This window comes from Netta rufina (assembly GCF_964035555.1).
Source record: "Netta rufina genome assembly, chromosome: 9".
Lineage (NCBI taxonomy): Eukaryota > Metazoa > Chordata > Aves > Anseriformes > Anatidae > Netta > Netta rufina.
This window is the reverse complement of record NC_140132.1, coordinates 12,087,800-12,115,534: the sequence shown is the minus strand read 5'-3', so window position 1 is coordinate 12,115,534 and position 27,735 is coordinate 12,087,800. Positions and strand designations below refer to the sequence as shown.

The following is a 27,735-nucleotide window of genomic DNA, read 5'->3' as shown; positions in this document are numbered from 1 at the left end:
GGCCGCCGTGTGGCCGCCGCCATCTTGGCCGAGGGATGCCGTACGGAGCGGCGGATGAGGGAGGTGTAGGGGGGCCCGGCGCCGCTCGCTTGCCTCCTCGGTGCTACCGGGAGGCGACTCCCGAGGGACAGGCTCGGGACGTGGAGGCTGAGCGGGTCGGGAGAGGGGGGCTGCCGTCCTGAGGGCGGAGCTCGGCGGGTGCCGTACAACAAGATGGACGCGCCCATGTCACGGGGATCCTCCGGGCGCGCTCGTGGCAGGCAGCTCCCTCAGGCGCCGCGCAGCACCAGCAGAAAGCCCGGGCAGCGCCACACAAAGCCTCGCCCCCCGGTTTCTCCACGACCCCTGCCTCCCTCCGCTCCATCTCCTCCCCCCGCTCCGCAGCAGCCTTCCGTACGACAAAATGGCGGCCCCCAGAGCAGGGAGGAAGCGCTTGCGGCGCAGCCAACCTTCCCCCTTCGCAGCGTCAACCAATCGGCGCGAGGGCCGGCGGCGAGCGGCGCTGCGATTGGCCGCGAGGCGGCAGCGGGTTCGGCTGCGCCGGGGCGGATGCGTCGGCGGGGCCGGCAGCGGGCGCAGCCCTCGGCGGGGCCGCCGCCATGGACGCAGGTGGGTGCGCGCGGCCCGGCCCGGCCCCCTCAGCGGGACCGCGGCTCCCTCAGGCGGGGAGGGCCCGGGGGGGACCCCCTGGGGCTGCCGGAGCCCCCTCAGAGCCCCTCGGTGAATCCGGGGAGCTGCCCCGGGGCGGGGGGGCAGGGCCCCCTCTCACCCCTCTGCCCTCCGGGGGGGGCCGCGCTGAGGCGCTTGGTGCCGGGGGGGGCACCGAGGCGGGGGGAGTTTGGGGAGAGATCGGCGAAAATTGGTGTCTGGGAGGGCTGGGAGGGCGTTGCTGCCGTGGTCGGGTCCTTCACGCCAAGCAGGGGCAGTCGCTTGAGGTTTCCTCCCCGTGAAGGTGAAATCCGATCGAGTCGTGCCCTGTCGGGTGCTGGCAATGTTGAATTCAGCACAAAACAGGCACAGGCGCCTGGCCGCGTGTGGCAGGTACACAGCGGGACCTGCAGGGCCTGGTGCCAGGCGTGCGGCTGTGGGGCAGAGTTTGGGGCTCTCCTGCTCAGCCTGCGGGGTCCTGGCACCGGTGTCTGTGGGCCCTGAGCGTGTGTGGCGGCCCCGCAGGCAGCCCGGGAGCCGTTTGCTGGCCCCTTCCCCCCGTAGCTATGGTGGAAGGGGAGAGCCCAGCAGGTCCTTGAGCAGCTGCCGGCTGCAGATCGCACGGTTGTGAAGGACCTGGTGGAGCTGCAGAGGTTGTGGTGTTTGGGGACGTGAGGAAGTGTTACTGGGAAGGAAAAGGAGGATGGTGGGTAGCCTGACAGTTTCTGTAGCATCCTTGTATCAGTCATTCAAGCTACTTGAGGCTCTTTTCACAGAATCACAGAATTTCTAGGTTGGAAGAGACCTCAAGATCATCGAGTCCGACCTCTGACCTAACGCTAACAGTCCCCACTAAACCATATCCCTAAGCTCTACATCTAAACGTCTTTTAAAGACATTTTTGACAGAGACAGATTCACAGTAGGTTTGTGAACTGACAAAATAGAGCACAAAACATTCCTTTGAGCTTTAAAACCTGAGAACTTCTGTTTTTAAGTTGACCGGTGATGCATTTTTTGTTTTTAATACCAACTACAAGCTGCTTTTGAGCTGCCAGGATAAACGGTAGTGTCTCATCCTGAAGGAGATCTTGTGCTGATGTCTTGCTTCTTCAATTCCTCTGCTGTTTGAAATTGGACTTGCAGATCCAAGAGCCCAGAGGCAGGAGACTGATGAGGGACCTTCAGGAACCAGAAAGTCTCGTGTAGGTTGTTTGCCCCAGCATAGGTAGAGCATCCTAGGTGCCTGCAAAGAGGAGGAGCAAGCAGAGCGTCGTGGTGACTTTCTGGAGGTACCACTTACCGAATGCAAATTGGCCAGGTTGTTATTTGCTGCTGCTCCAGATGATGATTTCTGGAAGGCTGAGAGAGGAATGATGGAAAGAGAGACTCATCTTCTGCGTGCATCTTCTGCTTAGGAGCTCGGTGGCATCTGGTGCGAGGGCAGCAGGTGGACCTGAGGGGATGCCAGCAGCGAGGCGTGTGCTGCAGAGGGTGCTGGGTTTTGTAGAAGATGGGGCTGAGAGGAACTTGTGGTTGTGTCGTCTCTCACCCTGTTTTAAACTTTGGTCAGATCATCGCAGGTTTTCTTGCATTTGGTGTTAGAGATGCTTTCAACAGCTGCTTTAACAGAACAACCTAGCTTAGCTCTGCTTGGAATTTAACACGCCGCTCATTTAAGAAACGACTCTTACAAAACGGGATGCAATTATTAACCTGCAAAATGTTTTAAAACCAGCCTCCCCCCACACTTGCACATTCACCCATTTAAAGCCCTTTATTTCCAAATACAAACCTCGTGGAGCCCAGCACATCCAACCCTCCCTCTCCCCTCTCTGTTTCTTCTATCTTTTGCACAAAGGCTCAAACTGCTCTGATCCCAGGGCGTTGCAGAGCTGCTTTGTAGTGGAGCCATCAGTGCTGGGATAAGAAGAGGCAGGTATTTAGGCACTGAAGGCAGCAGGTGAACCAGGCACAAGGTGCGCCTGCCACCTGTGAGCTCGGATGCCTTTGCACAGCTCTGTGTTCCTCAGCTTTCAGCGTGACACCCATAAAGGCAGTGCTCTGCCTTCTCAAGCTGCGGGCTGGTTTCGCTACAAGCGATGACCTGTGCTCAGTTCCCGGCCTCGGAGGAGGGACTGGCTCCAGGAGCGAGGTTTGGCTGTCATTTCACTGCAATCCACGCTTTGCAAGCTGCGCCACAAAAGCAGTGCTCTCTGGAAGAAGCTCCTCAATCGCCTCGTTCCTTGGCAAAGAGGGTCCTCAGCCTTGTGTTAGCGAGCGTGGCGATACCTGTGCTGGGAAGCGGCTGCTGGCTGAAGTCCTCGACGTTTTCTCGACCCGCTCAGTTGTCTGGGAGGCACTTGGAGCTGAGCTAACCTGGAGGTTCCTCTGCTTTTCTGTTTGTGGAGCAGCCAGGCGAGAGCTGTGGGTGCGTTGGCTCCCTGTGCCTGCCAGAATGTTTGGCTGTAGTGTTGGAAGTGAAATGTTTCTTGCCAGCTAGAGTCAGGCTTGTAGGTCCTGTAGGGTACAGGGGCACAGCAGCTCTGGTTCTGCTGTACGGCTTTGGTACGATTTTTTTAAATATCAAGGAAAAAAACAATCATACTTTTTTTTTTTTTTTTCCTTTCTGTTCCAGCTACCCTTACCTATGACACTCTCAGGTTTGAATATGAAGACTTCCCTGAGACCAAAGAGCCTGTGTGGATCCTAGGCCGCAAATACAGCGTTTTCACAGGTACTGGGCGTGCACGCTGCAACTCGTTGTGATGCTCTGCAGGGCTCTGGTAGCGTTGCTCGTTGTTTTGGGAGCAGCGAGGTGACTGCAGAACTCGTACGTGCGCAGCAGAGTCTGTTTGCTGTCAGAGCACACGGACTGTAACCACTGTGCTGCCTCCTGTTTGGCCATCTCTGCAGACTCCAGAGTGTTTTTGTGCAGAAAGTTGCCACTTCCCAGTTAGTGGGACCTGTATGAGGCCAGGATGATTGTGGCAAGTGAATAGCTTGGGAGAAAGGCAACAAAATGGCTTAATGCTTCATAGTTTACCTCTGACCGTGGTGTTTTGGGTTGGTTGTAGCTTTTTTTAGAGGAAAAGGTTTCTTCTGCCCAGCAGCACTTTCCTGTTCCTCATCCAGATGTTGCCTGTCAGGGCCAACAGACTGGGTGAGGAGCAGAAAGCTGGGCAGGAGGTGGGTTTAGGCGAGTTTGGTGCTCTTTGTGTGTGTGTGCGCGCCTTTCAATCTTGAAAAACCTTTCAGAGAAAGAAGAGATCCTGTTGGATGTGACCTCTCGGCTTTGGTTCACCTACAGAAAGAACTTCCCTGCCATCGGTAAGTCTGAGCGAGTCCTGGAGGCGACGCTGTCCTGCCCGTAACAGCCTGACCCACCGGGAGACTTAATTGGGGTTAGAGTGCTCTCCTGGGGGACGTGAGCATGGATCGGGCTGTGGAGGCACAGAGCACGCAGCTGATCTCAGGAAAGCTGGTTCCAAGAAGACATTTAAAAAACAGATTTTACTTCACTGCTGCAAAAGCTCTGTCAGAAAACGATGGTTGTGTTCTGTGACTTCTCCTTAGCTGTTGGGAATTAGGGATCTGTCGGCCTTACCCGTGAAAGGCAGAAGGTTGGCCTTGTGGAGGACACTAGCCTGAGACTCGGGGCGTGTGTCAGTAGGCCTGTGCATGTCACAGTTCTGCTGCTCTTTCTACCCATGCTACATTATTAAGAAGGCTTCCCTTTTTTTCTGGGATTATCACAGAGGAGATATGTTAAGGATTGTGAGGTGATGAGATGTCGATGGGGAAGGCATAATAGACACCGTGGATAACAATGAGAAGAACCAAATGTTGGTTTGTTTCCATCTTTTAGATGCATGTACAGTTTCCTAGTCTCGTTGTTTGTTGTGAGCTGTTTGTTGTTGTTGTTGTTTTGTTTTTTTTTTATCCCTTCTTAAGGGGGAAAGCTAGACAGAATTTCTTCATGATCCCCCCCCAAAACTTTAGCAATTATCTTTTCGTCCTGTCCCTTAGGGTTCTTAACTGTGATGTAAGTCTTGAAAGCTTGCTGTTTGCTTGGACTGGATTTTTGATGTGTTCTGAGGATTTTTTTTTTCCACTGGAAGTGTAAGGAGAAAATAATTCACTTTCTGACTGTTGACTATTTGAATTTGTTTCTGTCTGCAAACTACCTCATGTAATGAATGTGACCCTTGAATCAAAGAGCACTGGACGGATTGCCGTCAGCACTGAAAGCATTGATATCTTTGTTTTATTTTATTGTGTAGAATGACATCAGTTGTATTCTTAGTATGCAGATATCTCAAAGTCTTCGCTGTCTCAGTTGCTCCAGGCAGCACGTTCGTTCTGTAAGCCTATTTCAGAATTCAGAAAAGTCTGTGTGAAGTGGTAAGACATAGGTGGTGTTAAAAACAGAAGTGGGTTCAGAAGATGATCAATAACCTGGTGCTTTTTTTGTGGTTGTTGACAGCGCAGGAAAATCATTGAAGGCTTCTGGCATTACCGAAATAGTCATCAGTTCCTCTGCTGCAGGACTGGGCTTTGGGGTGGCTTCTGACAGTAATCCAGGATTCAGGGAAGGATCTTTACTGCCATCAGTTTTGCAGAATGACTTAACTTAATTCAGAAAGGCTTTCTGATAAATAATCTGGTTATCTCTACCTAATGAAAGCTCCTAACAGTCCCCACAAGCGTAAACGTCAATTTGCTTCTGAGTATGGGCGTCGGAAATGCACTTTGTTTAATTGATAGGGCAGACTTTTTCCTTATCTGATACGAGGACTCCTGTTCCTCCTGGGTAGGAGGAATAATGGTAATCTTAAAAACGATACGAGAATGAGTGTGGGAGGCGTATTTAGGAACCTCACAACATGACTAATTTTTTGTACTGCGTGCTAATTAGGTCCTACAGGAGTCTAAGATGAAATATAATTTAATGATGGCCTTGGACTTGAAGTGGATTAAAGAGAGAAAAGGTAGAGACAAGAGACAGAAATTATCAACTTCCTGTATCTGCCCTAGACCGTCAAGTTTTTGTTTGCTTTTTAGTGCTTGAAGTGGATTTGCACACGGGAACTGCAGTAACTCTGTGAGCATTTCCCAGTGAACTTGAAGCCAGGCTTCTTGGTTGCTGTTCCTTAAGATACTCAGCAGACCCATCTTTCAAGAGAGGAAAGCAGCAATACAAAAAAACTTCTCCCAGCTGTGTGAAGGCGCAGCTGACTGCGTACTTGTAGGACAGCTCACTGGCTGTGGTCATGCTAAACATTTTTATCTGTGAAGCTCGTAATAACAGCTGAAGCTTCAGAGGAGAAGTGGCAGCTTCCTTTTGAAGTTCTGTCAGGGAGGTGCTTCCAGCCTTAGGGTCTTTGTTTCGGTTTTCCCATTGCAAGCTGATATCCAGCTTATTCTCCTGTCTTATGTAGGATATGGATTTTCTCACTGTTGCTGGAGTTTGTTTTTTTTGTTTGTTTTTTTGGACCTAACTCCACGTTGTTCACTTTGGAATCTCATACAGTCATCGGCTGCTTGTGATGTGGGAATGCCTTGTGACTGATTCATTTTGCATAATGAGCTGCCTTCTCAAAATGAGCATTACAGCAGCAAGTGGTCTGTAACAAGATGTTTCTCTGCTTAGTAACTTCTCTGAATTAGGTTGGGAATCTGCAAGTATGCCCAAGAACTGCTATATTCATGAGAAATTCAGCTGCCTTTCTAGCTGAGTTGCTTGGATTTCCTTTTGATTTTTTCCCCTGTTACTGAAGGTTAAAGATTTTAGTTCTTTTTTATGGGATGCCATTAGGCTAGTCACTAAGAACTGAGTTTTTATTTCTCGGCCTTGGGTGTGTGAGCTAGCACAGTCCTTATTCCCTACCTGATTGTTTGGATAAGCCTGCTGCCCATGCAGGCTTACAGCACTTTCCTTTTTATCTCCCACTTGGCAGTGTTGTTCCTTTCATTACATATTTGCTTTCTGTCTTTGTTTACAGGAGGAACTGGTCCCACATCTGATACTGGTTGGGGCTGTATGTTGCGGTGTGGCCAGATGATCTTTGCTCAGGCTTTGGTCTGCAGGCATTTGGGAAGAGGTAAACCAGAGCACTGCCCATACTGTCATCCACATGCTCCCACAAGCACAGTACTTGTCAGGACAGCAGCTGGGAATTGCTGAGGGCTCCATAACTTTTCCTTGAATTTTCTTAAGTTCTGAGCTGTTGATTGAAAATTCTGCTGGAAACTCTCCAGCAGGTTTCCTTCTGCAGCTGTCTGTGACTCCACATAGATGAATGTGGTTGTTAAACCTTAAAACAAAGGGGAGTCCTGTCATGTGCTAGCTAAGCCCATGGCCACCAAGCAGGTACCAGGGTTTTCTTGATTTTTTTTATATACCTGAAGTTAAAAAAGTCCTACTCAAAACAGCAGGGTGACTGACTTGTTTATAGTTCAATTTTTAACTTGTAGAGAAGTCCTCTCTTTCTGTCGTTTCTGTAGTTTCTCCTGTCCCTGAATACTTCTCTCTTTGCATTGGATCCATACGTGGTCTGTAAGCAACTGTATGGGAGTTACATGTATTGTTGCAGTTGTTGATGGCCTTTGAATTTGGGAGATGATTTTTTTTAATGAGATCACCTGGTTTTCCTCAGGATGCCTCGAGAAATTGGTATCCTATGGCCCATCTGTGGGATAGAGTTAGGATTCATGTTTTCTGTTTTACCATGGGTGATATTCTTGTGTTTCAGCTGTGAAAATGCTTGCTTTTCTGTTAAAATTGATTCTTCAGTGGTGGGGATGCCCCAGATGCTCAGTAATAAGATAGTGGCATGAAAATCTGATCAGTAGTCGAGGCACAGGAAAGACAGCTTGTAGCTTGCTGTGTCTGGTTGCCAATAAACATCACGTTTTGTTTCACATGTCTTCTTCTGTGTCTTAGACTGGAGGTGGATAAAAGGGAAGAGGCAGATGGATAATTACTTCAACGTTCTTAATGCCTTCATTGACAAAAAAGACAGCTACTACTCCATTCACCAGATAGGTAAGAGTGCCAGAAAGCATGGGGGAATGTTCTGTCTGGATTTCCCAAGGGCGTAGAACATCACTCCATGTTTGTTTTAGTACCTGAGGTGAAAAACCTAGCAGGTTATGTTCTGACATGCTGTTTTTCTCGCATGATCTGAAGCTACTACACTTTATTGTGGATTATGATGGATTTTTCTCTTGACTCCGTAAAGTCCTTCATGTTTGTCTTCAGGCTTTAGGTTATATTCGGCACCACTTTCTGTGTCCTGTCACCTCCAAGGTGAGAGGAAAGCATGTGGTTGCTGTTCTCACCAAGACCTTGTAACGTGAGAAGATTGCTGCGTGAAGAAATTTTCAGCAGTAGCAAGTAAACTCAGGAAGGATCTCATTCTAATTGGAACTTCCTTCACAAAAAAAAAAAAAAAAAAAAAAAAAAAAAAAAGACAGCCTGTTCCAGTTTTTGCTTATAGGGTCTTAATGATCCTATAGCATCAGTGAATGGAACTTCAGGTTACGGGGGTGTTCCCGATAATCAAACAAGAAATAGCCTTTTTCTGAGGTTGCATTGTCTTTTGGACCTCTGTGTCATGTTTCTGAGAAAGGGTTTGCTTTACAGTCCTTGAGGATGTACTTTTTTCTTCCATCAACACTGTGATTCTACCCTTTTGTGGGGTTTCTGATGACTCAGAAATGTTTCCAAGTGAAATTTTTTCACTGTTGAATATAAATCCTTGTTAGGAAGGGGCATGGTGTAGCTGAATTATATGCTAAATTCTAATTTATTTTTTTTTCTTGTGATGCAGCCCAGATGGGAGTTGGAGAGGGGAAATCCATAGGTCAATGGTATGGACCAAACACAGTCGCACAAGTGCTCAAGTAAGTGCTGGTTTTTTCCTTTATTTTTTTTCCAACTGAGAGGTGGGTTTGTAGTACCTCCGACCTTACACACATCTACCCACTGAATGAAGTGCAACTGCACGTTTTAATGCTGTTACCAGCCGACTTGTTGAACGTTATTGACCTGATTGAGAAGGGCTCCTCTCATTCAGGGTGAGAGAAACTGATTTCAAACTGAGGACAAGCCCTGAAAATCTCTTTCCATGTTCCACAAGTAAGGTGTTTGCTGCTAGAACTGAGTGCGGTACTCTTTGCAGTGGACCAGAAGCAGGTGTCAGAGTAGGTGATGATTGCTGTCATTTGGATCTCTGCTGGCATGAGTTGCTTCTCCATGACATCAGTGTTGTCATTGTCCAAAAGCTGCCAATAGGCCATCAAGTCACTCATGCATTAGCAGAGGAAAGCACAGGTATTTGCTGCCTGGGTTCTGCAGTGACGAACGGAGGTTCTGGGCTGTCTTTAACTGGGATATGCTGTATTTTCAGAAATATTTTTTCAGAAATATTCTTTCTGTTGCCATTCTTTCCTTAATTTTTGTGATTGGTTGAGCTGGGAGCCCTGTGGAATAGGCTGGGATTGCCTGGGAAGGAACTTTCCCAGGTTAGACCATCTGCCCGTTTAGCCTAGTATCTGCTGTAGGTGATGGGAAGATATTTAGGGAAAGTCAGGGTGACTTTTATTTTTAAATTAGCATATAAGGAGGACATTAAGTAACTCTCATTTTCTGTACCAGCAGTTACAGAATTTGAGGTGGAGACTGTATTTAGCACAAATTCCCAGTTTTGGTCCCATTTGTAATCCATTTGTTCTTCTGGTCGTAATAATTTGTGGCGATGAATTTTACAACTGTAATAAGTGTTTAAAAAAAATATAAAGTGTAATTGGTGAAAACCAGTCTCTCCTAGTCCAATTTCTCTTCTTTGATACAACATTATCTTTGTCTTATAGTTGTAACTAATCCTTCCTTGCATTTTTTTTCCCCCCCCCTCTATAGAAAACTTGCCACTTTTGATACATGGAGTTCACTGGCAGTACACATAGCCATGGACAACACTGTAGTAATGGAAGAAATCAGTAAGTATCACGTGCAGGTGGAATGAGATGTATCCCTCAGCAGCGAGAAGTCAGAAAAGAACTGGAAAGCATGCAGTTTTGCAACATTGCAAACATGCAGTAAATGTTCTGTCTTAAAGCTGTGGCTGAGTGTGCTAAACTCAGATGAGAATTGCTGTTGTAGGGCAAGGAAGCCCCCTTACGTGATTTTTACTTTGATAAAGGCTCTCACTTGGCAGTGTGGCCTCTGGATCTGGAAAGAAGGACCTGCTGGCCTTCAGGCAATAGGTGGGAGCTGCTGGGAAGGTAGTGCCAAACCTGTTTATGACCACAGGTAGCACGCAGTAAATGGCTGCTGCTTCTCCCATCTAACGGTGTAGGAATGTCTCTGCTATCAGGCAGAGTGAGATAACCAGAACAGATCTCTGACCAGGAAAAGGAACAAAACTGGGGGGGGGGGGGTGTGAATTAAGAAGGGGCTCCAACTCTGGAGATATCTTTTAAGGAGTTCTCCATGATTGTGCTTTGTTGTTTTTGTTGGTGGTTTGTATTTTTTTTTTTCTGCATCTTGGCAGTTGGATGGCTCTGGAGGCTGAGCAGCTGTGCAACACATTCATCCCTAGCATGCTTGCTCGTGCCCCAGTAACCAAAGCAGATGGTGGCATGGCTGGCTGCTGCCATCCTGCATGGTCCTGGCTGAACTACCCTTCCCCTCTCTTGCTCTAGATTTGTGAGGTGGTTTGCTTATGCAGCACAAAACCATTCAATGTTTTCTGCCAGGGTAGTGTTCTGAAACAGCACGTAAAAAAGTCCAGTGAGTGCTGGAGCTGGTGCAAAGTTACAGGTGAGATGGTGGCAGCTGTCAGTTAGATTGGCTTTTGGTTGCATTGGAGCAAAAATCAATTAACAGATGAGGACAGTTTGTTCCTGCAGTGAAGGACAGTCATTTTACAGAGTCAGATCTCTTAACAGGTAGCGTCAGTTGAGAGGCCAAGAAAATGTAGGATTTGATTGAGAAGTGCCTGTCTAGTCCTGTGAAGGTGTATGCTCATGCTCTTGGCTTAAACAAAGGTCAGCATGAAGACAGGAATTGGATTAATCTTTCCCCTTTAGCCTGAAAAATATCCCCTCCAGAACTGAGGCGTGCTGGCTGCAGGGCTTGGCTATGTTGCAGCTCCTGTCTGCGTGGCTTGTGTTAAACACTGACACTGCTTCAAGTAACGTGTCCATACAGCTTGTAACACGTAGGGTGGTGTCTGTCTGTCTTCCTCAGCTGTGAATCATCACGTGCCTACCATTCAGGACTTGAAAGCCCCTGTATGAGTGGGTCTGATTTGTTATTGATCTGTAGGTACGTGTTGTATATCGTGTACCTCAGACACCTGTCAGTAGTGAAACGTTCAGAAATGAACACGGCTTCATACAGCTGGTAAATTCATTCACTAATGCCATTCAGCCCATGGTGGATAGAAAACAAACTTCTGCTGCAGCAGTTGAGTACCTCCACCAGAGCCTTCTGAGCCAGCCCGTAGTGTCGGAAAGGTGCTCTCAGGTGGGAGCTGGAGGATTGCGTGCATCAGAAGGATGGTTAGAAACAGAGCTAAGCCAGTGACCGACAGCAGCAGTAGCAGGAAAGGTGTTGTGTCAGATCTGTTGGAATATGTTTGCAGTAAAGGGTTTGAATCCTGCTGGGAAGCTTTAGGTAGGGGCCACGGTGCCAAAGAAGCAGGGTGAATTTAGTCTCTGCTGGGCTCCCTACCACTTAAACTGGGGTTGAGTACGTCTGTAACACAGCATAGGACTGCCAGTTGCTCTGCCTGATGAAGAAACCCATAGTGACAGCTGCAGGTATGCAGATCATCAGAACAGGCAGGCAACTGCAACAAAAAATAATGTTTTATCAAGGTAAGCAGTCCTGACATGCAGTGACTTCAATTTTTCAACACCTCTGATACCTATAACATCCCTTGTGTGCGTAGGCATGTTATCTCATACACATTCTCCCTTCTGAAGGGGCGGTTCCAAATTTCAGTGCAACCGTTCTCTCTCCAATTGAGGCTTTAGCACAAAGTCCTACTTCTTCTAACCTTGGCCGTAACGTTCTCCGTGTTCAGCTGCATTTGGAGCTTGTAGTAGTGAGCAGGCATCCTGCTGTAATTGCTGTGATGGAGGTGCTTGTTTACATCGCATCCTCCCTGCCAGACTGTCCTGGCATTCAGGTTAGGCCAAGAATAAATTAAATGAGCCTCTGGCATTCTGTCTAATTGCCCTGGATTCATGATTGAAATGTTGTGGGTTCCTTTGGTTTGGAGATTTTTCTTCACACGCACATGTGCACGCCCAGCAAGTAATGAAATTACCCTGTGAGACAAGGAGGCTCGGAGATATTTCTGTACCAGAATTTACATAATCCAGTTTCATTCCAAACTGCCTGTGTGTTCATCAAACCTGTTGAATGAGGATGCATAATGTCCATGTCATGGGTATGCCCTGAGGAGTTGCCCCATTTCTTGCAGGCAAAGCTCATGCTAAAATTGCCGAGTTTAATATTCGCCCGTCTTGAGTCTCTAAACTAGCTTCTGAATGATCCCTGACAGAATTTGTGAAGGTTTTAGGGAACTTCAGGTAAATGACAATTGTTCAAGATAGATATCACGTTTGTATCTCTGTATCTTGTTACAGTGCTGGTTACAGGTGAAGATTTCCTGTGTTAAGCCATAATATTTTCCTCATTCAGCTGGCCTCGTATCCTCCATGTGGGCCCAAAGCTGAACACTCCAATTTGTTTTTTTTTTTTTTTTTTTTCTTTTTGTCTACATGCTCTTGAATTCAGGGCTCTTGCCTAATATCCTAATCAGATCGTTCACCCTCGTTGACCCAGGTTGTTGCTTAGCTGTTCACCTGCTGGAAGAATTTACATTTTAATGGCCCGCCAGATGGTAGCTGAGAGTACAGCATGCTTTGGCACAACTTCGATGTATACTTAGATGAAATACTGAGCCTGTCCAGAAACCCTGTGGGGAGCATATCACATGATCACAGTGGTGGGCCTTGTTAAACTTTTTTTTTTTTTTTCCTTTTAGTGCTGTAGGCTTTTGGAAAATAGCGATTGTTGATAGCCAGAATAGAATTACTCAAGGTCTAGGAATGGAAGTTGTTTCTGATGCTTTCTGCTCATGTTCCCTTTCTGTAGGGCGGTTGTGCCAGTCCAACTTCGCGTGTGCTGGAGCTGCAGCATGCCCTGCTGTGGAGTCAGACGTACTCTATAACGGGTACCCAGAGGAAGCAGGGGTTAGAGATAGGCTCTCACTGTGGAAACCATTGGTGCTGCTGATACCTCTCCGCCTTGGGCTCACAGAGATCAATGAAGCCTATATTGAAACACTAAAGGTAGGGGATCTGGAACTGAATTCTTGATATTCTGATGCTTCAAAACCCTGCTGCGAATTGAGTCACTTCTGAAATTTGGTTTTGGGGCAGAAATACTCAGAAGTAATTGTCCTTTTTTCCAGAGGAAAATGTATTTAGAAAAAATGTATTTAGAAAGCACCATTTTCAGAGGTCAGGATATGGGCTCTAGCAGCCTTTTGTCAGGAAAATGTTTAGTTTTATGTATTTTTTTGTTTTGTTTTATTTCTAGTATCTTATTTTCCAACTTAATCTCGGTCCCTGTTTGTGTGTAGATGGTACCAACCTGCTGAAGTATTTGTTCAGCACAGCTGTATTGAGCTTTAATGAGTGTAGTGTTTGTAAACTCCCAATGGCTCTGATGGCAGAGCTTGTACTGCAGGCTGAGGGTAGAACCTGGCTGCCAGTCCCGCTGTGGAGCATGAGGAAGCTGCAGAATTTGGGGTGTGCAGAGTACACCCATAAGACAGGATGCACGTTGTCCTGCTGTGCTAATGCTAGGGATCTCTGAGCTGCACAGGTAAGAGCTCCACATGCAGGCTAGGGTTAGGTTATTTCCCCGTAACTCAGTAGGTGGTTCCCGGATATTGCAGCTGAAAATTTGGGCTGTTTCCTGGGTGATGGTTCCCTCCTCAAAGCACTGCTGCAGTTTGACACGTCCAGGGGATTTCGCCTCTGACTGCGGCAGAGCCAGGACGTGCCCAGACAGAGTCCTGGAGTAGTGCTGCCTCTTCTGTTTGGTCCACCTGTGTGTTACTGTCAGCAGTTAAAGGTGTTTTTGAGCTGCTTTCGTGTTCCATGAAGGCTCTGTGTTGCAGCCTTCAGCCTTTCTGGTGGAGTTTCTCCCCAGTAATGGCTGTTCCTGCTGCTAGAGTTGCTGATTTCCAGTGTCACAGTCTCTTTCCCACTGTGTTTTTGGATGTTTGCCTTTGTTGCCACTTGCTTGTCTCACTGTCTGTCAGCTGTGTGTTTTCTGTATTGCTTTTCCAGCACTGCTTCATGATGCCTCAGTCCCTGGGAGTGATCGGAGGGAAACCAAACAGTGCTCACTACTTCATTGGTTATGTAGGTGAGTGCCCGCAGTAGTGCAAAGTCTTCCCAAGCATCTCCCCCCGGCTAACAATGTTTGGAGCAGTACAGCTCTCCTGCTTGGTCTGTGGTGCATGCTGCAGGGCTTTTTCCTGCTGGAAGTGTGGAAGGCTGCTGTGGGTTGAAACTCTTTGCGAGGATCTGAGTGATGTAGCTTTGAACGGGGGCCATAGTACAAGCCATGAACTTCCAGTGCATAACCCTAAATCTTAGCTGTAAAGAGGTGTGCAAAGTTCCTCCTAGGTTCAGAGCTGACCTCCCTTCAGGGTCTTGGCTGTATATTTACCTGCCTTTTAGCTGTTCCCTTTCTGAAACCCTACAAACTGCTGTCCTTGTCCCTCTTCCTTTCCTCTGATACTCTGCCTGAGACCTCAGGCTGGTTGTGCTTTGGATTCCTGGGGCTGTCTTGAGCTTACCCAGGACTCTGGAAAGCATTAGCAGGAACAGCGCTCAAAAAATGCGTGTGCCCAAGGTGCTGCTGTGGAGTGGGCACCGTGGTTCTGCTCACAGCCAGCTCTTTGCCTGGGTGAGAAGTGTTGGAGTGTCTGAAAGCGAGTTGTCCCCAGACCAATGGGTTCCTCCATGGGGCTTCAGTAGCTGGCTCCGTCATTGCTATCCCCCCTTTTCTTTCTCACCATTTGCTTCTCAGAAGAGCAGCTTCTGGCACCGTTCTTCCTGTTCATGTCTTCTTGCCTGTTCCTCCAGGTGAGGAACTGATTTACCTGGATCCCCACACTACGCAGCCTGCAGTGGAGCCCAACGACAGCGGCTGTCTCCCTGACGAAAGCTTCCACTGCCAGCACCCTCCCTGCAGAATGAGCATTGCTGAGCTCGACCCCTCCATTGCGGTGGTGCGTTCTTCCTGCTTGTTTTCCAGCCAGCTCTCCATCACCTGAAGCAGCACGTCCCTGTTTCACAGCTACCCCTTTCCCCGGGGAACTGGTAAAGGCAGAGGTGGCAGGTTGGGTGCTCCTCACTTGGGTGCTGATTCTCCTGTGGGGAGTATTCAGTTTAACAGAACTGTGTAGGCCACACCTTGAAGCAAGGCAGTTAGATTGTAACTGCTTACAGTCCTGCTCATGTTGCTTGGCATTAATATGAGGCCATAAGACTGAAAAGGTCAGTCTACAATTATATAAAGATAATACTTTTTATTTTTCAGGGCTTTTTCTGCAACACGGAGGAGGACTTTAATGACTGGTGCCAGCAAATCAAAAAGGTTTGTGTCTGTATCACCGGGAAAAGAATATAGAGTACTGTTGTTTCTAAAATGCTGCACAGAGAGAGTTCTCTGCAGCACGATCCCACATTAAAGCATATGAAAATAACTTCTCCAGACACCAGGAGGAGCATAGCTCTGAAATTCTGCAGCTGATATTAGTCAAAGATTTGAAAAGTATTTTTTTCAGCTGCAAAGAAGTCCCAACAAACTGGTGCTTCCCCTTAAGTCTTCCCCTTGAAGACCCAGAGCACTGTGAGTGCAGCACTGTTGGTTCTCATGGCTCTGCTCTTGCTCCACAGCTGTCCCTGGTAAGAGGAGCGCTGCCCATGTTCGAACTGGTTGAGCGCCAGCCGTCGCACTTCTCCAACCCCGATGTTCTGAATCTCACGCCAGGTGAGGCCACGCAGGGAGGTAGAGCTAAGCATAGGTTTGTCCAGTTGGTGTTGGGGAATTTGTGTGGATTGCATACCGATTTCTTGTGTGTTCCTGTTCAGCTCGGAGCTTTTGGGTCAGTTCATCTAGTTCTTTGGCTTTCAGCTAGCGGTTCACAGGTCTCATGGTCATGTCTTAAGATGATTTTTCATGAGTCGGAATGGTGACTGGGGAAAAAAGCTAATAGGTTATTACAGCAATAAGAAATTGTGATTTCTAAAGAGATGCTCAGAAAAATCCTAAGGCTCCATGGAAAAGGTTGAAAACTGAGCTTCTGGGTATTAAAAAATGTCAAAGATGGGGGTGGTCAAACGTAGTTGCAGTTTAGGAGATTCCTTCCCTGTGCATGGGCTACTACCAACACTTAGTCCTGGTGATGCAGAAAGGAACGAGTGCTGGGCAGTATTTTGGCTGTCAGGCTCTGCTTCTGTTAACGCACATTAACATTGCAGGAGATAAGGAGCTATTGGCAGCTTCTGCCAGAAGGAGTGAGTATTTGGGGACAAACTTACCCCGTCACCAGGTGTTGGACTGCATCCTGTCGCATGCATCCTGCACTCATTGCTTCCTTCCTGTCTGTCTCTTAGCACAAACTTTCAAGGCCTTTTTTGTCTCACTGTCCTTGTCTGTAGGAACGCTTGATTGCCTTAAACTGGTGATCCTTGCCTGTATTAAATTGTCCCTAATTACTGACTTTTTTACTCATAAAAGTGATATCCTAATGAGCTACTTGACTTCTTCCCCATGTTTTGAGCCTCTCTCATCTGTTAGGCCATCCTTTCTCCTTCTGTCCTAGCCCCCAAAAGGATTAATATTCTCATGGAAGTCCAGTCCCTTGTCCTCATTTTTCCCAGCCAGTTGGGTTCTGTGGTTTGTTACTTGAGTGTACAGGGGCTGCTCCCTGAGGAGCATCTCTGGAAGCTGTGCTGCCGCCAGTCCCCCCAGTTTGCACTGGGAGCAGTGACACCAAGCATTTGCACACACTGCTGTGTGATTAAAGCCTTTCACAGAACACTCAGGGCAGTCTGCAGCCTTGTGACCACGCATTTCTCCTTGTTCCTGGCAGTCAATCATTGCAGTTTAGCTTCTGGCTCGCTGTTTTGCCAAGTTTTATGTGTGCTTTCTTGAAACCTGAGTTACTGTAGGTTTCTCCTATATTCCCCAGCCTTTTCACTTGAATCTCCTCTCTGGTAAAGCCACTTCCCCTGTAGCTATGTGCTGCCTCTTCACCAGAGTTGGAAGGATGGACAGAAGGGAGCAAGTACACTGCCCTCCCTTGCAGACTGGACTATATAAATCACTTCTGGGAGGGCATGTCGTGTAATTACCTCCCCATGTCGTTGGATCAAACACAACTGTAGTAAAATACAGGTTGCATGTTCTAATATTTCTAACAAAGAAATATTCCCTTATCACATATTTGGACCAGGAGTCTTTGCAGATGTTAGCCTAGGCCTCAGAAGTGCTTTTGTTTGAGCCTCTTGATGCTGAAGCCTGTCCTGCTAACGGACTGACTGCCCAGGCAGGTTGTACCAAACAGTCACAGCACAGAGCTGCACTGCACCGGGGCTGTGTCAGCATCTGTGAGAGCTGGCACACCTCGTGTGTGCCATGTAATTCTCTCCTGAGCATGTGGGCTTGTGACACTCGCCTTCTGCTGCCCTCTGGCTGCTGGTGTCTGCTGCTGAGCAGCGGGTGCATCCCACAGAGCCAGCGCTTTCTTTTTCTCTTGCAGACTCCTCTGACGCCGACAGATTGGAAAGGTTCTTTGACTCGGAAGATGAAGACTTCGAAATCTTATCCCTTTGAAAACAAATAGGAAACTGACTCTGCAAATTTGTGTTGTGTGGGGAGAAGGGGGGGGAGGGAAGCTCCTTGGAGAGCCTGGGGCTACCGGTTTTCATAGGTGCTTGCTGCCATCCCCGCCTCTTGTCCATCCATCCTGGCATTCTGTGCAGCCTCTGAGCGGAGCGTGCATTGTCTGCAGTGGGATGAAGAACCGAGTGGGTGTTGCAGCCTTACTGGCTGGAGTTGGGATTCCTCAGCAGAAAACACTTGCTGGAAGTGGATGCAGTGGTGCCTACGAGTTCAAAGCCTATCTGTTACATCAGCAGGTCAGCTGCCCTTCTGGGGGAGCCACGGGGGTTTTTAGTGCTAAATCCTTACGCAGGGACTCCCTTCTGAAGCTTACGTAGAGCCAGCCGTCATTTAGCAGGTGATGTGTACAGTTAATTCCTCTAGCAGCTTCACTTCTCAGTGGCCGACTTGGACTGAGCTCACACTGCAAGCTACCAGCAGGCATCTCCCAGTGAGACAGCTGGGAAGTCCCCAGAGTGCAGCTGGCTGGGTTTCCTACAGTTAAACTCCTGCCCATGCTTCGCAGTACACAGCACTTCCTCACGGGTGCAGCACCCCTCTCCTAGTCACGTCCTGTCAAAAGGAAGGTGGGGTGGCGCAGGGATGAGTGCTAATTCGACTGAAAGGCTGTCCAGGAAATTGTGGAGCAGCCTTGCTTCTGGGGAGGAATCAGCCTAAATAACAGCAGAAAGAGGGGTAGAATAGAAAATGTGTGTTTTCTTGCTCAGTGAGTCATTAACGCGTACTTCTCTACGTTGTGCTTCTATGGTGGATTGATCTCTACAGCAAGTATCTTCAAGTAAGTTGCTTTGAGCAGAGAACAGGATTACACAACCTTGGAGAAGGAGGGGGTGAGACACAGCTGGGGAGAGGTGAAACAGGACAACTGAGATCTGCCAGCCTGCTAGTGCCTGTGTCCCCGTGTGCTGGCACAGCATCTAGTGAACAATCTTGTTGGTACCAAAAACGTGAGCTATAAAATTCCTCGAGGTGTCCCCTGAGCAGTTCCTCCTGTTACACATTCCCTTTCCAAATCCCAAAAGGTTCCTGGTGGTTGAGCAGGCCTCCTAGCCGCGCTGTTACCTTTCCATTCGATCTTCTGCAAATTCCCTTCCCTGCAGAGTATGCACGGAGCTACTGTAGGAGCTAAACTGTAGAAACTCATTTCAAGTAGTTATCCCCAAGAGGTCAGCAAAGACAGAACGTCTTGAGAAGGTCCAACACAACTAGACTGGAAATTGTGGCTGCTTTTAAGATAACAGCTCTGCCTGTGGCTGTTATCTGCACAATCAGTCTTCAGAGAAAGGTAAACTGGGAGGAGAGCTGTCATGATGCAAACTGCAACAGCAGTTGCTGAGGTTCCCTTAGTGCATGCTGCAGCCTGTGGATCTGTTTACAAGGTTTTGTACATATAGGATGGGAACCTGTCCGTTGATGCTTTTGTGCCCCAGGGTGTTGACAACAGGCTAGAAATGACTCATTTCCTCCGTGACTGACCTACTGATGCTCCAGCTGTCCCTACGCTACCCAAAAGCAGAGGTTTGAACTGGGAACCACGATGCTTCTGTCACTAAATTATTATTTGCTGCTTTCTGCCTGCTTCTCCTCTTCTCTCCTGTAGTTAGGGGAAGAGGCAGCAGAGGAAGTGGGGCTGTGCTCCATTCATCTGCTTTCAATTTGTATCTGAATAAACAAATCTAAAACCTTTGCCTTTCTTAATGTTCTTGCACGTGAAGTGCTGGGGGTGGGTGGTGTTGAGTAACCCTGCAGTGGAGCTGGGAGCACTCCTGAAGCCCTGCCAGCGTACAGTTTTTACCCTTTTAGGGCAATGGAGGCAGGCTGGAGCAAAAGCTGAGCTATGTGCAACTGTGACTTTTATCTTTTTTTTGATATATCTGACAGAACAAATTCTGGCTGCGTGGTGATGCCCCTGCCCTAGAGGGTGAACAGCCACAGTCATGCTAGCAGAGGCAATGAAGCTCTTCTGTGGCACAGTTCTGCTAACTTGCATTTTAAGTTTAGGCTTTGCCCTTTTTTTTTTTTTTTTTTTAGGGGAGAAAAAAAAAAAAAGGTACTTTAAGTCTGGCTATGCTTAGCAGTGCAGCATGGCTCTGCTGCTGAGCAGTGCAAGTCTTTCCAAGACAGGACGTGCTTTTCTGGTGAGTCTCTGCCACATGTGCAGTCGAGGTAGCAGGGGAAAAAGCCAAGCAGAGGTTTCAAAGTTTATGTTTCAAGTTGGTGGGTGGAAAATATGTTTTCTTTAGGATTGTATGCTCCCTGTTCAGCTATTTGGCTGGCAGCTTTTCAGTGTTTCTAGGAAGCCTTTTAAACACCAGCCCTGCAGTAGTAAACATTACAAAAAAACAGGTCTAAACTCCACTGTTACCATTTTGCTGTGCAATAGCAGGTCCTTTTTGTTAAGGGATAGTTACTTGGGAATTATTGTGCCCTCAGTTTGTACAAACTACTGCTACTGTTCAGAAGAGGTGCTACTTGCTTCATGTTTGTGCTTTCATGGTTAAAGACAGCTTAGCCAGACAGATCTTATACCTGGGCATTAATGTGACCCCAGTAATTGAGAGTGCTAAACTCAGATTTCTTAGATACTGAACAGATGTTCTTGGCTTTCTGTAGGTGGGAACCTAAAGCTAAGATGAATTAAATGACTCCTGAAGGTTAAGGAATTGCTGGAAGGGCACAATTCAGCATTCCAGGTGCTTACCTCCTTCACAAGGAGTGTTCCTGCTACCAGTTACTATGCAGAGTGAAGGCAGCTTATTCCATCTCAGTTGATGCTTGCAGCAGCAGTGTTGTTTTAAACGCTTACCTTCTTCTCCCCATTAGTCAATCAGCTCAAGTGGCCTCTAAGAAAGCAGGGTTTAATCTCTGTAGGGGCAGCTTGGAGAGCAGTCCATACTGCTAAGCGTCTGATGGGGAGATGTTACCTCTGCTGGTTGTCCCCATATTAATGCACCTTACAAATGATTTCATTTGACTCATCCCAGACTAGGGTATTTTTTTTTAAACTGCTGAAGACTTGGAAGAACTCTTAACCTAATATAGCATAATCAAGCATCAAACACCCATCGCCATTTTATGCACTGGAACTTTATTGTAACAACTCAGACTAAAAGCAGCACCTTCAGGCAGTCAGTGGAATGGTAGAGGCTGAGGGAAGCAGGCAAGATCACAACTTGAACCTGATCTGGTCTGGTAACATACGCTGGGCTGTTTGGATTTCACTTGGAAAGTGAAGTGCAGGAATCACTGCTGACTCTTCCTCTGATCTTGGTCGCAGGAGCAATTCAATCAGTCTAAAAGAATTTGTGCACCACTTGGCCTTCAAATGGGGCTGCTGACAAGCTAACATCTATTTTGGACTCTTCCCTGCTAATAGCTGTCCAGCTTCTGCACTGAGCAGCTGGGGAGCAGGCTGGAATAGGAAGTCACCCGTCCCTTCGCTCTAGCAAACAGTGATCCCTGTATTTAGTGCCTGAACTGCTGCACTTTCACCTCCTGCATGTCCTTTTAGAAGGTAAGTGATCATAGTGGTAGGAAAAAAATAAATGCTTTTGCTGCTATACAAAATGTTTAAAAGAGTAACATATTATAAAGTACTATAAAAGCTGGTTGTAGCACAGGGGATGCATTCCACCAGAGAGAAAGAAGAATCAAGAACATGGTAGTTCTCTGGAACTTCAAATATGTGATGGCTGTTCCCCACCTGTTGCTGCTGATCACATTTGGGGAAGCTCTGGGCTCAGTATCCAAATCTACATTACAGGACCAAGCCTACAACAAGAGATCCTACCTGAAGCAGGGAGGCTTTCACAAAGGAATGTTATGTGCTCTTTGTATGCTCGCTTATAACAAAAAGCAGCAGGGACTATACAGAATGGAAGAGGAGAAGCAGGCACAGTCAAAAGCACGCCAGCACCACGCTGGACCAGGAAGAATACACGTGACCTATAAACCGTAGTAACTAAAATGTGATGTAGAGGTGTCATCCACCTGAGGAAGGTCCAAGAGGTGAATTTTCTGCTAGCTCTAGAAGAATAACCTGCATTAAGCTTTATTTCCAGAGTTCTCCCAAGGGTTTATTCTGAACCTCCAGCATGGTTTCCTCTGCAATGGACTTAATTTCTCTGTGCAAGTCTTCTATGCTCTTTGAAGCATCAATCATCTGTTGCCAAAACAAACAAAAAATACAGAAACATGTTCCTCAGTTTCCAACACAATGAGGAAAAAACCTACCTTTCTGCTATTTTTCTCTCCCTCTTTACTCAATATCGTTACAATTCAAGAGCAGTGAAAGGAGCTAATTACACTTCTCATGCACTACTTCTGCACTGGAATTGGAAAATTTATTTTACGCAGGAACAGACACTTAAGATATCGATGTGCGACAGGATGAAGGGAAACAAAAGCAACTACTGCCGCGTGTTCTTTGCTGATGGTCTGTGGGAGCATATGACCTTAAATCAGGTAAGCATTTTTCACCCCGTAGTGTAGTCCCTCAGAAACATCAGTATATTGATCCCTCAGGGGTTATCTGGGGATCCTTACTATCACTCACGATAGTCAGAACCTCTCAAAATCCAATTCATGGGATTTTCCAGCTTCAGTTTGTTGGTTGTTTTTTAAATGCTGCAAGCTGGTAGTGCTATCTGATTCTGGTGTTTGCTGAGCCTGGTGCTTAAGGAGTACCAGCTCAGCTCCTGTGTGACTGAGGGAACCTGGATCACACATACAACGTCATTTTATGCCCCTTCTCAGGGGACAGCTTGCTTGATTTTTACCTTTGAGACTGCAAGGCAACAGAACAGATGCAAAGCAATAAGGCCCATATCAAAACTAGATTCCACAAAGCTTCTATTAAACAGGAGAAAGTCCAAGCAGCGATGTTTTTCCTAATGTTGTTTTAGAAAACAGGACATTTCACTTCCGAATTACAGCTTGCAGGTCGTCACAAGTCAACGTTAATTGGCAAAGGCTTTGCTTCCATTGCTTTAAAATTATTTAGGAGCTACGAAGGCAAAGAAATAACTTGGTTAAAAGACGTAAGCAGGTGCAGGTTGATCATGAAGACCTATGAATACTGGACCACACAGCATTGTGAAAAAGCAGACTGTGAGGCTATGCCATAAATACACTTCATAATTAAATGGTAATCTTCTTGTTATGGAACAGCTAATGCGTGAGCTTTGTGCTCACACAATATCCTCAAGCAGATAGCTGACCTCAATTTATTCTTGTAATTGATGGTGTATTGAGCTCCATTTCATGTTTTGGACTAAATAGATCTTTGGCAACCTTTAGTGTCTATTATTTTATCTGATGTTGAGGGGGGAATTGCCAGGAATGCTAACTGAACTGCTAATGGCTGCTGGAACTGGATTTCTGTACTCACTCCAGGGATACCTGTCACCTCCACATCATCTGTTTTGATATGTACCTGTTTAACAGCTTTGCAGTTTGGGGTATTTTAAACAGACATGTCGCTGATACTTTAAATGAAAACTCCTTTCGCGTAACGGGTAGAGAGATAACAGATGACAAGTAATAAGGGAAATATATTCCTCTGCTAGAATCTCTGGAAAATCAGTGTTTGCAGACTAGATGTTAGGCAAGTTCCACACTGTCTCATACAATAGTTTCGACTGCGTGCTTTTTTGTTTTGTTTTTAGTTTTGTGCTGTGGTGTATGTTTTCTTCTCTTCTGCAAAACCAACAAGCAAAAACCTTCCCCCAGTCCAACAGGGCCCCTTACAGTATCCTGGAGCAGTGGGCGTCAGCAGTGCCCTGCTGCAGGCCACAGCAGCTCTGGCTGGTCCCCAGCACACCCCAAAACTTCTTGCCAAGAACGGGAAGCACAAGGGCACAACACACACAATCCAGGAGGGAGCCCTCTCGTGAGAGACCACCCCCAGTCTGTGACAGAGCCCTCAGGGTTATTTGCTCACCTTCCAGTTTAATGTCTTGTCCTTCATCAGATGGTAGAAGGACTTCAGAACTTTCTCTTGGAAGAGGCTGTTCTCGTAACGTTCACTTCCAAAGTCCCCTCGTGCTGCTGCTTCCTCTGGGCTTAACTGAAGAAACAGAATCAGATCTGGCTTTGGGAGTCCAATGTCAGGCTGTTTGCACCAGTCCACGCAGAAGTTCTGTCCCAAAGACAACCAAGTTTGAGATGAAAGAAAGGAATAAGAACAAGGGAAAGAAGCAGGGTAGCTGGAGAGTGGGGTAGGGGAGGAACAGCCACAGAAGAGATGCAGCACAAGTCACTGAATACAGCCCTACAAACTGAAAGGGTGATTTCCCAGCCTAAAACTTCAAATTCACTCCTAGGAATTTTGAGGGTCCAGATTTTCCTGGGTGCCGTGCTCCTCTCATGCTCACTGAAGTCAAGCAGAGCTAATGATTTTAACATCTCTTCCGCAAAGCCCAGCAGAGGGAAATAATGAGTCACATTTCGAAACCTCCACACAGCGATCAGTCCAAAGGAAAACTGCTCCCAAATATAAATGCTGTGCAGCTTTAGTATGTTTGTGCCCATGGAGGTACCTTTTTGAATACTTACCGTACACCTCAGCCCACCAGGAATTCCAGCCCTGATGCAAGAGACAAAGCTTTCTGACTTTTTTGATCCCGCTGACAAATTTGAAGACTGCCACCGGGGTATATGGATCCACAACATTGCAGGGGCTGCTGAGGCTTGTCTGACCCCGTTACTCCTTGCTGCTCATCCACGTGGTGGACAGTGATACAATCAGGGTGCACGTACCAAGGCTGACCGCCAGGCTTGAGGGGATGAGGATGACACAGGGCATGGGAGCCCAAGATTGACATAATTCTTCCAGAAAGGGGGAAAGGTCGAGGTAGGAATAAATTCAGGTCAACTCCCAGCTGCACGGTTGGTGTCACAGGCAAGTTTTCAGCTTCTTTGACCACAGGATACTCTTCAAGGCCTGATGGCTACAGAGCAGGGCTGGGATATGTCCCACCACATGCCAAGATTGTCTGTACAAGCAGGGTTGCTAAGGTAGTGAAAAGAGCTTTAAACTAGGTATGTCAAGGGAACGCTTACAAGCTGTAGAGAACTGAAGGTGGCAGGCAAAGAGGAAGTGTCTAAGGGAAAATATGAGAGCAGAGGCTCTCTGGAAAGTGGCACTACTGGGGACCCATCTCAAGCACACAACATGGGAAACACCCAAGGAATGTCCCTGCACAGGGACACTGCGGGGCTGTGATCCTGCTCAGATTACAGGGGTGAGGTGGGACAGCCTGCCAGACTGCTGTGGTGCCACAGAGGCTGTTCAGGAAACAGGCTGGAAGGTGAGGAGAAAGAGGGGTTGTGCTGTTTGCCACAGAGCGTCTGCAGCACAGGGAGCTTTGCCTTGGGACAGGAGATGAGCCAGGTGGGAGCCTATGGTTAAGGCTCGGGGACAGACCTGAAGACAGGACATCGATGAAGCCTTCTTCATACAGATGGAAGAAGGGTCACAATTGCAGGCCCTGATAGTCATAGAAGACCTTAATCACCCGTGTATCTGCTGGGCACAAGCAGTCCAGGTTTCTCAGGAATGCTGAAGACAAATCCGAGGAGAGTAGTAGATGCTCTGTACCTTGACGTGAGCATGATCTCCTTTCCACCAAGCTGGTGAGATATGAACAGGTAGGCGGACAGTCAAGTTGGCAAAAAAAAAACGACGAGGCTACTGGGCTGAGAGTGGTGACCAGTGGCACAAAGTCCAGCTGGTAGGTGGCTGCTTGTGCCAGCACTCAAGGACAAATAGCACGGTTCCTAGTACGGTTCAACATCTCTAATGACCGAAACAACAGGACAGAGCGTTCCCTCAGCAACCTTCTGGATGACACCAGGCGGGGACAGTGAGCACATGGGAGGGCAGGACTGCTATCTGGAGGGGTACAACACTCTGAGGAACAGGCTGCCAGGAACCTCAAGACATTAAAAAAAGGCAAATGTAAAGTCCTGCCCTGGGGAAGAAGAATCTGATGCACCAGGGCAGGCTGGAGGCTGACCAGCTGGGCAGAAGCTCTGCAGAAAAGGGGCTGAGGCTCGTGGTGGACACTGAGCTCACCAAGAGTGAGTAGCATGCCCTGGCCGCAAAGGCCAGCAGCAGCCTAGCTGTATAAGCACGAGGAAAGTGATCCTTCTTCCCATCTGTCCTGCACCCGCACGAGTGCCATGTCTGGTTTGGGGTTCCCCAGTGCAACTCCGGAGTGAGCCTACCTCGCTAACAAGTAACCTAATGAGTTTCTCTGTTCTTTTGGGGTAGACACAGGCAAACAGGCCACGTTAACATTTAAGATGAAACTTTCATCCCCCATTTCAATCCATGTTTCCCCAGAAAAGGAGCCTGGGCCACACAGACCGACCTCGAGAGCAGGCCTCTCCCCATTTCCTGTTTCTTCAAATACAGAGAGAGGCAGGGCCTGCCGGGTCCCTCACTCACCTCCTTGGCGCTTGTGAAGGCCACTCCAGAAAAGGCGTATCTGTCAACCACAAGCGTGACCCCTTGACGTAGTTTCTCTTTCATCGAAGGCCTGAAAACCATGGAGGAGAAAAAAAAAGTTACACTTCCGACTTCAAACTGGTCATTAGCAGCATCAGGGTCACTGGTGACACTGACCACGAATCAATTCCTATTTGCGCTCCACCCTCTACAATATTTAGCAAATACCCTTTTGAGACACCCACATTCAGGGTGCACCAGTGCAGGGCATTGCTCTAGGCAGCTCCACAGCTTGCAGCATGATCACCGACGAGCTACAGCCAGGCACGAGCAGCTTAGTCTTCCTTCCTTTCTAAGCGGTGCAGTAGGTTTGAAATACTTGCCTCTGTCAGAGAAAAGCATCCTTTGTTTACAACAGACATTTCTTACTGCAGCTCACCCATCTGCCTCATGCCCTCCCGCTTTGCTCAGCACCCCTGCTACAGCAAAATCAGTGAAGCTTTTGCAGAAACAGAAAGCATCTTGTAGTGCAGAGGTCTGGATAAGTGCAACAGCTGTCACCAATGGCCCCAGCTATGTACACAAAGCTTCAGTTTGGCAAAAAAAACACACGAGCAGTAGCTCCCAGGCTGGGGCAGCAGCTCAGTACACCAAAGGCTGTGCTGAGGGGTGGGTGACGTGGTGGTTTGCCCGCTCCCTTTGGGCTCCCAGGCGGCGCTGAAACCCCCTGGTTTGTGCCCAGCAGCACAGAGCCAGCTGCAGGGGACGGGTCCGAAGCCTCCCCCCTTGGGTGAGGATTTGGGAGGGGAGCTCACAGGGAGGGCAGCTCCTTTAGGGCGCAGGAGGGGAACGGGCAGGGGCTGCTGGCCTGGAGCAGGCCGAGCCTGGCCCTGACCCCCAGCCCTGCGGGGGCTCCCTCCCGAGGGCAGCAGCGGGGCTGGGGGGGGCTCGGGGAGGGTCTCGGGGGGGATCCCGAGGGTTCCCACCTCCCCCCCCCCTCCCCCCGGCCATCTTTACACGTGCTCCCAGCGGTTGGCGGAGAACAGGAGGTGCACGGCGTGGTCCTCCACGTCCTTCTCCCCCGCCAGGTAGGCTCCGAGCAGCCGCCCGATCTCCGTCGTCCTCTCTGCAACCGAAGGGGCCACACAGCTCGGTAACGGGGTCCCCCAACCCCCCACCCTCCTAACCCCCCCCCGAGCCCCATCCCCGCCTACCGGGGAAGCGGAGCAGGTCGGCGCGGTGCCCGCCTGCCCGCAGCGCCTCCACCAGCCGCCGGCCCTGCGTGCTCTTGCCGGCCCTGTCCACCCCCTCCAGGGCGATCAGCGCCCCCCGGGCGCCCGCCATGGCGCCCGCCCCCCTCCCACCCCCAGCCCCGGTCCCGGTCCCCGCCCCGTCCCGTCCCGGCAGCGCTCTGGGCAATGGGGGAGCCATAGAAGAGGCGGAGCCCTCCGAAAAAGGAGGCCGGGCTCACTGTTAAAGGGGATAGGGGTGGTGGTCTGGTGGTCGCCCGCCGTTTTGAGGGAAAAAATGGGGAGAATGGGCAACAGGCGCGCGGTGGGGTGGATGGGTGGGCGGGGGGGGGGGACACGCCAGGCGCAGCGTCCCCGTGAGGCACCGAGGGGGCG

The 27,735-nt window shown here is 48.5% G+C and overlaps 2 protein-coding genes across 3 annotated transcripts; one reads left to right on the top strand and one right to left on the bottom strand.

The window, feature by feature from the left end:
• Window positions 1-546: 546 nt before the first annotated feature.
• ATG4B (autophagy related 4B cysteine peptidase) lies at window positions 547-19,344 on the top strand. Its single transcript, XM_084292220.1, has 13 exons — window positions 547-609; window positions 3,286-3,384; window positions 3,906-3,977; window positions 6,653-6,751; window positions 7,594-7,695; window positions 8,483-8,555; window positions 9,571-9,650; window positions 12,823-13,019; window positions 14,028-14,106; window positions 14,832-14,977; window positions 15,289-15,345; window positions 15,648-15,741; window positions 17,516-19,344. The coding sequence occupies exons 1-13, from the start codon at window positions 600-602 to the stop codon at window positions 17,587-17,589; spliced, it is 1,182 nt and encodes a 393-aa protein (XP_084148346.1). The 5' UTR covers window positions 547-599; the 3' UTR covers window positions 17,590-19,344.
• Window positions 19,345-20,725: 1,381 nt separating this feature from the next.
• Window positions 20,726-27,460, bottom strand: DTYMK (deoxythymidylate kinase). 2 transcript variants are annotated; one of them, XM_084291743.1, is made up of 5 exons: window positions 27,325-27,460; window positions 27,128-27,236; window positions 26,111-26,201; window positions 23,600-23,797; window positions 20,726-21,820 (listed from the first exon to the last, which is right to left on the bottom strand). In XM_084291743.1, the coding sequence occupies exons 1-5, from the start codon at window positions 27,452-27,454 to the stop codon at window positions 21,710-21,712; spliced, it is 639 nt and encodes a 212-aa protein (XP_084147869.1). In that variant the 5' UTR covers window positions 27,455-27,460; the 3' UTR covers window positions 20,726-21,709. The 2 variants fall into 2 exon arrangements, with proteins under 2 accessions (XP_084147869.1, XP_084147870.1); XM_084291744.1 differs by having other exon boundaries at window positions 27,134-27,236.
• Between the last annotated feature and the right edge of the window lie 275 nt (window positions 27,461-27,735).